We start from the raw sequence: 12019 nt of genomic DNA on the forward strand, positions 1-12019 counted from the left end.
TTGGAGCTTGTCCTGGGATACTCTTTGTAGACCAGGCTGGTCTCAAACTGCTATAAATCCATCTGCCTCTGCCTACAGAGTGCTGGGATTAAAGGCATGCTCTACCACCACCTGGTGACTTTTTTCTTCTTAATATGGCTCTTCTTTTCCTCCATTTCAGAACTAACTGCCTCTTAGTGACCTGTTTACCATGATCCCCCAAAGGCCATTGCATCAGTCAGCATCACCTCAGACCTGTGCACAAGCTACCAACCAACTCAATCCTCTCACTAGATCAAATCAAGACTTTCCTGAAAAACAGCTGGGCAAGGCCATCCTTTACCACAAGGCCACAGAAGTTATACCTCACAGGGCATGGGCTATTTCCCAGGAGCAGTGCCTGGGAGTGGAAGAAGATTACACAGAAGAAAGAAATAGGGAAACTCGTTATAAGAGAAGACGGCTAGGGGGCTGGAGAGATGGCTCAGAGGTTAAGAGCATTGCCTGCTCTTCCAAAGGTCCTGAGTTCAATTCCCAGCAACCATATGGTGGCTCATAACCATCTCTAATGGGGTCTAGTGACCTCTTCTGGCCTGCACGCATACACACAGACAGAATATTGTATACATAATAAATAAATAAATAAATAAATAAATAAATAAATAAATGAGAGAAGACGGCTAGAAGTTTCAGAAAGCTTGCTTCCAGTAAGATAGGGATGGGGGGAGGAAGAAAAAAGAAAGAATGAAGGACACATAGGTGAGAGAGAGGGAGGGAGGGAGGGAGGGAGGGAGGGAGGGAGGGAGGGAGGGAGGGAGGGAGGGAGGGAGGCGGGCAGGCAGGCCAAATTAGCCAACTCTGAAATTACGACAGAATTTGTTTTGATCCCATGTCCACCTCTATCAGACATGTACTAAGTCTCTTTGAGTCACACCTCTCAGCTCATACCACCTGTTTCTTGAATGGTCCAATGACTGTTTTCGTTTTCTGCTGCTGCTATAATAAATTGCACATGAACTGTCTATGGATATAGAAGCCAGAAATCCAAATAGTTTTCAAGAGATTTAGGTCAAGATGACAATAGAGGCAACTTCTCCTGGCAAGCTTTCTGGTACAATGCACTTCCGTGCCTTTTCTGGGCAGTAGGGTTTTCCTGCCTGCTTTTCTTACAGCCTCTTCCTCTATCTTCACCTCATCTCCCCTCTCCAATCTGTCTCAATCCTTAGATCCCCTCTGACACTAACCACTTGTCCTCCCTCCCATAATAATCCATGTGATTACAATAGCCTCCCACAGATCGTCCAAGATAATCTCTTCTTCATGCCCTTACTGCAACATTTCTCTTGCCAGCTAAGGGACTGTCTTCATCACATCTAAAATTCAAGACAAGAGCTCGTTTGTCATGTAAGGAAACATTATTCAGTCTTCAGTTAGGCTGAACAGAAAATACAAGGTAGATGTGAGTTAGTCAGCTTATGTAAGCCATTCCTACTAAGTACTCTTATACTTGATGTCTCAAAGTGAACAAGAATTTCTGCGTGTCTATTCACATTTTTTTTCTTTCTTTCCAAGACTTGTGTCTCCTAGTCATCCCATAAAACCTACATTTGTGGCAGATATGAAAATGCACGTAGACAGCTGAAAAATACAGAGCTATGTGATTCCAGTTACCAGCTCATTCTTTTCTTGTTAAACCTTGAAAACTTGACATTTGGAAAAGAAAGCTATGCCGCAATCTTACGCTGTAAAATATTCTGCCATTTTGAGAACATAGAAATTTACAAGGTTCCAAATGTCTTATAATCAAACTTTGGTGTGGGTAGTCAAACATACACACACACACACACACACACAGAGAGAGAGAGAGAGAGAGAGAGAGAGAGAGAGAGAGAGAGAGAGAGAGAGAGAGAGGGAGGGAGGGAGGGAGGGAGAGTCTTGTTCCTGGGCAAAGACAGTAAGAAGGCTTTTCATTTTGTTCTGTTTTAATTCTTTACATGCTCTTTGAGAAAATGTTTAAATGGGAGGCACACAATGGCCCTTCTGAGTTTAAACCATTCCAATCTCTTCAACAGATCGCTGCACAAGAATGAGCAACTGCTTGCTGAAATTCCACCTCCTGTAAGCACCTCCTGTGCCCTCTTGTTCAGGAGAGGGTCCGGACTATTAATCAGCTACTGCTGAGGCCAAACACAAAAAGAGCTCTGTCTGGTGGCCAGGTGATCAGCACGTGCACTTAGCAAGAGTCTGTCCCCAGCAACCCCAGATCACCTAACAGACTCCAGCCACTTTTGTGCCTCTGCTTCCATGCTCTGTTTCCTCTGCCTTCCTGATCTCGGGTCACTGACTCACACTGTGTCCACAAACTTCTGGATATGTTAAGTTGACTCCCAACGTTTGATATATCGGCACAGCTCCATACTCCTTTAGCTAAAATCCTTGGTGAAAGGCAAAGAAATGTCCAGTCTGTACAGTGCTTGCCTTGTAAGCCTGAGGACCTCGGGTTCAGTTCTCAGAAACAGGAGTCTTTAAAGTAGGGTGTGATCATATAGGCTTGTATTTGGCTGATGTGACAGAGGCAGGAAGATCCCTGAAGTTCACTGGCTAGCCCAGTCTGCCTGGACTACTTGGCAAGTGGCTGGCCAAAAGGGGACACTCTCTCAAATACAAAGGAGTGGAGGGAATGAGCCTGAGGAAAAGCCTACAAAGCCTGTCTTCTGGCATCTACAAGCATGTGCACATGTGTTCATCACAGAGAATAAACAAGCACGTCAATAAGTCTTGAGAAAGAATATCATCAGAATTTGTGCATTGTAGAGAGAAAAATCAGAGCAGTTTCATACAGTAAGTTAACAACCACAACGGTTCTGGGTCAGTTTTATCTGTAGCAAAATATATAAATATATTCATCAAATATGATAAACCAGGATGATGAAAGGAGTATTCACACACATCCACTTCTGGTGGCTGTTTAGTTGTAGAAACATTATCAATCAGCACCCTCAGGATTCTAGCGTTTCAGAGAGGGAATGGTTATGCTGTCTTATAAACCTTCTGGTGGTCACAATTCTAAAATTTTTATCATTTTTTTCTATACCATCCAAGTGGAAGCTCATTGAAAAGTCCATGAATGAAAAGAGTCTTGGTAACATGGAATTTCTGCTTATTTGATAAGCAAAATGATAGCAGGGTTCACATGGTTTTGCATGGCTTTTGGTGCACTTAATCCTGAGCACCAGGATTTTGATGTCAGATAGAAGCTGAACTCGGTCATAACTTGGAATTTTTACACCCAGCATTATGCCCATGGCCCATATTAGGGAGGCTCACGTATGTGCCTAATCGGAACATAAAATTGCAAAAGCGAATGCTGTGTTTGGGAAACTGACTGGCACATACTACACACTCAATGAAAAGAAATAGTCACTGAACTCAGTGGTTTTTATGATTGTTATTGACCTAATAAATTAAGGAATTATTGACTGAATCTCTCTCTGGGAGGAAATAGATTCAATTACAAGGCACTGAAGACAGAATTATCTGCCCTTTACACTGTAAGCACCTCGATAGATTTCTTTCCATCTGTGTTGTGAATATACATTACAGTCTTTTTGGCATAAGTCATACTCAATATACTTTGAGTGGAATTAAATGAACAACTATTACAACACTAATAGTAAAGAGTGTGATAAATATCCTGTGAGCTTTGCATGGTGCTATGAGATGGTAGAAGATGATGATGATGATGATGATGATGATGATGATGATGATGATGAAGAAGAAGATAGATAGATAGATAGATAGATAGATAGATAGATAGATAGATTAGATAGATAGATTAGATAGATGATGATAGATAGATATAGATAGATAGATAGATAGATAGATAGATAGATGATAGAGATGATTGATAGATAATAAATGATTAGATATATAGATAGATAGATAGATATATAGATAGATAGATACATTAGATGATAGATAGATAGATAGATAGATAGATAGATAGATAGATAGATAGATAGATGATAGAGAGAGAGAGAGAGAGAGATAGATAGATAGATAGATAGATAGATAGATAGATAGATAGATAGATAGATAGATAGATAGATAGATAGATATATTAGATAGATGATGATGATGATAGATGATAGATAGATAGATAGAGAGATAGATAGATAGATAGAGAGATAGATAGATAGATAGATAGATAGATAGATAGATGATAGATAGATAGATTAGAAATCTTCTGTTTTCAATAGATAAAGATTTTAGAACAAAGGAAGCATTTATGCTCAGCCTGAACAGAAGGTTGGGCCTTCATCAGGTATAATTCGGGGTTAAGGAAAGGCCACTCTAAGCATGAAGAAGAGTGTCAGCAAATTCCTTCAAATGTGAAAGTTGCATAGTATGTTTAATAAGTGGTAACGTGTTTAGGAAATTGAATATACATACACAAGGGGAAATGGCATCTTAGAAGGCTTCAGAAGTGAGTTAAAACTAAGTCAACTAAGCCGGGCGGTGGTGGCGCACACCTTTAATCCCAGCACTCGGGAGGCAGAGGCAGGCGGATCTCTGTGAGTTCGAGACCAGCCTGGTCTACAAGAGCTAGTTCCAGGACAGGCTCCAAAGCCACAGAGAAACCGTCTCGAAAAAACCAAAAAAAAAAAAAAAAAAAAAAAAAAAAAAAAAAAAAAAAAAAAAAAAAAAAAACTAAGTCAATGATACATAAACAGGAAGTTCCTTATTGAGTCTTGGAAGAATAAAGTACATTTTTAAATCTCTGTTTTAGCAAGAGATGACCCAGCCTACTATGAGTTAGACCAAGTTTTAGGAAAGCTAATGTGGTAGTATTTATAGGAAGGAAGACCAAAGGACAGAAAGGGATAAGACAGGCAAAGCTGTTAGTATGTATCAAAAGTCCTTGTTGAGAGGAATAAACAGGTGAGGGCTGGGAGAATGCTGAGCAAGGAAGAAGACTAACATCTGCAACATCTGCCAAGGCACAAAGGTCGTCGACTACAACTGTCAACCAGTGAGATGAAGGAAGCAAGACACTGAGCCCACTCAAAGTCAGTTGTCAGAGCTCGAGGTACCATGGTACCAAAGAAAAAAGAAAGTAGAGACGTTGGGTGATGAAGAGAGGAAATTATGGGTTTATCTTTGAATTGAAGAACACATCACCTGTTGTTCAAAGTAAAAAAAAAAATCAGTGATGTACAATAATTCTACATTCAACCAATGGCCCTCATTTTAGTTTCTGTCTCCTGAATTCATCAATGGACCTACTTATCTTGGTTATCCCTATTTGGGGAACTCCAACCCTAAAGTCCAGAGCATCATATAAGCCTCCATGGTTGTTGATACATTTCACATGGAGGAAATTGCCAGCCTTGTGTGAAAGAAACACTGCAAGGAACTAGCATAATGAGTTGTTGCATTTAGGGATTTGTGTAACTTACACATATGAGTCCCATGGCATCGTGAAGGCACTGGGAATGTGTAATGTTTGCTGATGTAAGGAAGGGAGCCACTCTTAAGTCATGCAATTGCCCATCCTGTGTTTATGAGATGCTCCCTAAATTTTACACTCAGTGCATTTCATTTGTTTGATCTAGTAATTCTTCTCTGAGTTGTAGGAACTCTTTTCTAGGACCAACTAATAATAAAGGGTGTGTATTTAGGAACCATATGTTGTAGAATATGGGGTTGGCAAACGTTTCCTACAAAGAACTAGACCGTTAATATTTTGGACTTTGTAGGCCATATGCTCGCCACCCCAACTACTCACTTTTGCCATTGCAGTGGGAAAGCAACTATAGATGATGTGTAAAGAATGGTCATGGCTGTGCTCCAGTAAAACTTTATTTACAAAACCAGGTGGTGGACCAGATTTGGTCCCCAGGCCAAGTTTCCAAGCCCATTTATTTAAAGTGTAGCTAGATCTTAGGTTTAGACTTTAGATCCATTTGCCAAATATGTGGACTTGGACATCCACATCTATAAGATATGATCATGATGACTTCCCTATTGGTTTGAGAATGAGAGAAAATGTGTTTTAACATAAGTAAGGCATCCAATGCATAAGTAAATGTTTCTTTTATTTATGCATTATAAGAAGAATAGCTAGCATTTAATAAGTGTTTATGATATGTCAGGTATCACAAAGTTATTTCACGTAATCTTTAATAATTCTCTGAGGTTAACGTTTTGTAGCATTCTTTTCTACTCATGGAGAAACTGAGTCACTGAGTGAGGCCGAGAGGAGCTGGTACACACGGCATGTGATAGACCTGATGATTCATACTTCATCTCAACTAAGTGAGAACTCAGTTTCCTGGGAACTAAGTCCTATGTTGTCATTGGGGGCTCAGTGTAGGTGAAATTCTCCCAAGTCTTTCAGATTCCTTAGGGTCTTCATAATTCCTCATGGGTGAAACACTGAAAACATAGTTTGATACAACAGTTTTTGGAAATTCACCTTCACTGAGAAATCATCTCTCATAAATAAAAACCCTTATTCGAGGCTTTTTCCTACCCATCAACCACCTCCTTCCTTCAAAGAGGAGTTCAACAGCCTAGGCAAACCAAAATATTATTGAGAAAGCTAATGCAAACCCATTTCAAAAACTGTATCCTATAATCACTCTGAAAACTTGTGATTTCAAAGCTGCCCTGCAGAACAGCATGCCGGATTAATTATGCCAGACTGCAGCAATAACCTTGAATTAAAGCTGCAACCTTCTATTTTTAAGAAACACTTGCCTTTCTGGTTGATGAAACCTGTCGTCCCATCAGGTAACAGACGTGACCAGGAAAGAGAGAAGCGGTAATGAGTCAATCCAAGCTGTTTGATACATTTCAAATCTTCTTCCCACAGAGTGTAGCTGCCACAAGCTACATCACCAGTCTGGTTCTCAAAAACTCGCTCTCCTCCCTGATGGGTGAATGTGTCCCAGACACAAGGGCCTCTTCCATCTGCATCCCAGCCTCCTGAGAAAAGGGGAGAAAAAAGAAACAGTGTCTTGACACTAAGAGGCATATGTGGAAGGTAAATATTTGTCACCAAAAGAACATACCTCATTAACTCAATGTACCATATTTATAACTTTAAGATGTGCCTTTAAAATAACATGCATGAGTGGGTTATGTGTTTAACTGTCCTTGATCCCTGAAGCTGACTAGCAGCAAATGAAAACTTATTGCATAGTGCTGTTGCATAGCAGGCTTTCATGGTTCATTATCTAAAACTCTCTCAGCCGGTAAACAGAGGCAGTCCCCAGCTTATGAATGGCTTTGAGTTCCGGGCTTTGCTGCCTTGAGCACATAACTCCTGGTGTTGACTGGCAATCTTGCCCTTGCCCATCAGAGTCTGAAGACCTTATCTCTGCTGGCTACACTTGAACCCATTCTTCTTTCTTCTGACAGGGATGTCTTTAATGGTCCAGACTGTTGTATGTGGGAAGACAGAAGGAGCTTTCCACTGTTGATACTAGTATTTGAAAGAAGTTTTGTTTGTATTTCTCTTAATGCAATAGATGTTTTGTACTGAGCACTATGCCTAGTGATGGAGATTCTCGGGAGGACTACACTGTGCACATGGTTGAGGGACTTACCCAATTCCAATTACCAGTTGTAAAACCACTAATGTAAAGGCCCCAACCTTAACAGAAATGCAGGAAAGACAAATGAAAATTTATTAGGCAAGTGTGAGCTAAAGTCAGAGGGGGTTTCTTCCTGTTTGGTAATGTTATAAATTTAAAATTGATCTAAAGTATGAAATCTATTTATTTAAGAATATATATAACAAGGTTGTTATGTTTTATATATTTAAGTGTCTGTAAAACAAGCTATGAATCCTGAGTCTAGCACAGATCTAGAAATGATTGATTTAGGCTACTGCTTAGGTGTGGAAAGGGGAAGTGGAATTAGAGAGAAATACAAAAACCTTCAAGAATATTTATTCCCTATGTGTTTCTCCTTAAACAAGATGGAAGATACATGGGTGGATGTGTGCTATATGACCTATAATCCCTTTTACAAACCTAAAATATTTCATTGTAATGTTGCCATAAGAAAGCGTTAACAGCTAGAGTATAGTCGTCAGTAGCAGTAACAAGGACCCTCTGGTCCTCACTGGGAATCTATGGACTCATATTTTGTGAACAGGTCTAACAAAATCGACCGTAGTGCCCAGCCTGTCAAAAGGAGAGCATTGCTAATAAAAGAAATGATGAGAGGTGACTAAGAGGAAACAGAAAAAAACGCTAAAAGGAAGAATCTGACCAAAGCAAAAGCGACTGGACATATCGAGGTAAGGTACTAATGACTACACAAAGACTCCAATGTCACCGATTATGGACTTGGGGTGGGTAAAAGGCCACTGGTGTTTTATTCTAGTGTATAGCAGGCACAAACATGAACGTAAAAATGTCTACTATCATTCTTATGGATTGACCTTTTGACTTAATAAATATAGAGTCTTAATCTGAGAGAATTCAAGCAGTGTGGTGCTTATTAATATTTTGTTGTTGGCTGTGCTTAGAAACATGTGGAAGCATATCATGAATGGACGTGTGCATACGCTTCACAAATAATAACACACAGTGTCCCTTACAGTAAGTTTCCGGTCACCAACTTATTTTGAAAAAAATGCTTTCATTTTGTCAAATTCTTATATCTATAGCCTCCTATAGTTGCAACCTAACAAAACTGTGAGTTGTCTCGTGACTATTGATTGATATTTAGTTAAAGGAATGGACAAATGTTGTGGGAATTTATTCAGGGTTCTCGTGGAGTTCCTTAGTTACGCCTACAGACAAAATGAAAAGGAAGCAAGAAAGATGTTTCAGAACTTGACTTGTTCGCCCGTGACACCAGTATTTCTTTACTAAATTCGATAAGCATTTTACACAGCAGACTACTATTTCCTCAGTGTTCTGTGCTCCTCGCCATGTGCCAGCCACAGACAGGAAAGACTTGACTTCCAGCTGCGTTCCTAACACTTTATCACTCACTTATGCCTAGACCACACACAAAAAGACAAATCAAACACTGAGTTGTAGCATATGCCTATACCTGTGATGTCAAAACCTTTAATGTGGCCAGTTTCAAGCGATCTACATAGTAACATACAATTCAGGGTTAGGAAAAAATGAGCAGTAGAATACACATTAAACTTCTCCATGCAAAGGAAGTCACAGACCATCCACAGCGTAATAGTAAAAACAGGTTATGGCCTATATTTTATATGCTGCTTATTGGCTTAGCTTTATTATGAATTACATACTTATGAGTTTATGTAACTTAATTTTTAATATTTGCTGTGTTTAACCAACAGCTCATGAATCATAACATGAATTGTGAACCAATAAAGGTTAGGCTCCCATCACTAATATTTTCTTAAGATCATGTTCATTAGTAGTAACTGTGCTATTTGTATCTGGATCTTTGAAGTTCAGGTCTTTCCAGCAGATAATTCTGATCTTAGTCACAATGTGTTGGAATAATGAGAAAGACTACCCCATACCACAACACTTTATGTTTATAAAGGCTAACAGGTACATTTCTGAGACATGGCCATCTAACATGACTCAAAGTAGCTTTGACTATTACATAGAAGAAAAGATCCTAAAGAGGACCAGCTCATTCTATACACATGATACAGATGAGACATATCAAAACATATAGTATATCTATGAGAAAATAAGCTTTGAACTGAGAATCAGCAGTGGGAGATTTGGCAGGAACAAGGAGTGGGCAACACTTACTAGAGCTCCAACACACATGCTGCTGATTGGGTGACATCAATAACTCAGTTTCCACTAATGCAGTGTGTCCTGTCTGAAACCATGCCTGTCCTTTAGTGACAAGGAAGAGTAACACTCCCAAGTGGACCATATGCTCTTAACCATGTTTTAAAGACCTATAACTCTTGGCTTAAATGAGGAAATATATTTTAAATGCAGTCTTGTTCTCACAGAAAGTAAAAAGACAAAGTGCGGAGAGTGGTTTAGATGCACTGGGTGAATAATGACTCAGGCTTTTGTAAGGGTTCTAACATATATAGGTGTGAATGGTATTTCAACATTAGCATGGAAACCAGAACAGGAGAAATAGGAATCGACTGTAGTTAAGAAGTTTGGGTTATACATCAAGTGGTATAATATCATTTGGTGGTGACAGGTCCAAAAGATATGCACTGTAAGAATCCCTAAAGGAAACAGTAAAGTAACAAAATAGGGAATTATAGCTAATATACCTGCAGAGAATATGAAATGAGATCATAAAATGTAACCTAAAAAAGTCAAAAAAGATAGGAGGAAAATAAAAGACAGATGGAACTAGTTAAAAGCAAAGAGTAAAGATGGACCACGGACACCAGCATGGCCCCCAGTGACACTGTGACCCTAGGACAACAACATGGCTTCAGACCATGAACATCTGTATGGCCTTTGGTGGTATCACAGGCCTCAGATACCAACACAGCCCCTGGCCAGAGTAGAGACCATGAACAGAAACAAGGTCCTTGGTGGCAGCATGGACCATGAACATCTACATGGCCTCAGATGGCTGCACAGGCCTCTCATATCAACATGATATGATATGAGGTCCTGGGTGGCCTGTTTCTTTTTGCTGTTGTTGTTTGGCTTCTCTGTAAGTTTGGATCCTGTCCTGGAACTAGCTCTTAATAGATCAGGCAGGTCTTAAATTCACAAAGATTGGCCTGTCTCTGCCTCCCGAGTGCCACCACCACCTGGCCTATTTCTTTTTCTAATGAGAGACAAAAGGAGAGTTGATTTAGATGGTGTGGGGAGGAAGGGAAGAACTGAGAGGAGGAAAGGGAGAGGAAACTGTAATCAGGATATAGTACTTGACAAAACAAAAATCTATTTTCAATAGCAAAAGTAAGTTTTAAAAAATTTTTAAAAGAATCTACTATTAAATATGCAAACCCAAAAATCTGTGGCTCTGATATCGATGTTTTGAAATTCAGATTGTTAAGTTTCAACTTTTAAATAAATATAGTTTGGACAACCTTTGGTTTGGGACATTACAAAGAAAAGATGCTCAATCAATTTCTAAACATGTTTATAATATTATTAACTACAAATGAATCTAAACAACCTACTTGAAAAAAGAAATCATCATGTTGAATGATATGTAAAACACAGCCTTAGATTAGCCATAGGAAATTCACTATAAAGATAAATATATAAGAATAATTAAAGTGATGTGAAAGAAAAATCATGTTATCATTGGCTTGAAAACAAGAATCACTATATTAATATGAATGTGGATTTCCAGATAAAATTTACCAGGTATAACATCAATATAGAGGTTAGTTTATCCAGAAACTATAACATTGATAAATGTAAATGTACCTAATAAGAATTATAAAATACTGACAGGTGATGGTGGCACACACTTTTAATACCAGCACTTGGGAGGCAGAGGCAAGTGGATCTCTGAGTTCAAGACCAGTCAGGTCTACAGAGCTAGTTTCAGGACAGCCAGGGATACACACACACACACACACACACACACACACACACACACACACACACACACACAAAACCCTTTCTCAAAAAAAACAAAAACAAAACAAAAAAAGAATTCAAAATACCTAAGTCAAAAACAGTAGTGCCCCAAAATGGCAAGTCCACTATTATTATTATTAACAAAAACAAAATATTAACAAAAACAATGAATATAAAAATAAAAGACTATAGAAAAGTAAGCTAAATATATTAATAGTTTCTTCCTAAAAGGGAAAACACATATTTAGCAAGGATTTTTGTTTGTTTTTTTGTTTGACCACCCTCAAGTCAAGCCTGAGAGAGAAGCAGAAAGCACATAGGTGAGCTTTAGATTTGCACTCTACCTCCTCTACCCTAAATCCAATCCCCGAATCTAATCCTGCAGCCTGCAGAAGACTATCTGTTGTGGGCTCTTCTTGATTTCTTCCATATTTCCAGGAGTCTAAGCAGATACTGGTAGATAATCCTGCTTTCCTCCTTCCTATGGACTTCCTTATTCCATC

At 39.1% G+C, this 12019-nt stretch overlaps 1 protein-coding gene across 1 annotated transcript in view; it reads right to left on the reverse strand.

Annotated features, from left to right (window-relative positions):
- The window catches only part of LOC119823783 (cytosolic beta-glucosidase), a 139510-nt gene that overhangs the window by 90490 nt on the left and 37001 nt on the right, over window positions 1-12019 (reverse strand). Inside the window, exon 2 of the mRNA XM_038343843.1 lies at window positions 6742-6969. Within this exon, the coding sequence (XP_038199771.1) occupies window positions 6742-6969 (228 nt within the window). The remainder of the gene's footprint in view (window positions 1-6741; window positions 6970-12019) is intronic.

This window comes from Arvicola amphibius, chromosome 1 (assembly GCF_903992535.2).
Source record: "Arvicola amphibius chromosome 1, mArvAmp1.2, whole genome shotgun sequence".
NCBI classification, from domain to species: domain Eukaryota; kingdom Metazoa; phylum Chordata; class Mammalia; order Rodentia; family Cricetidae; genus Arvicola; species Arvicola amphibius.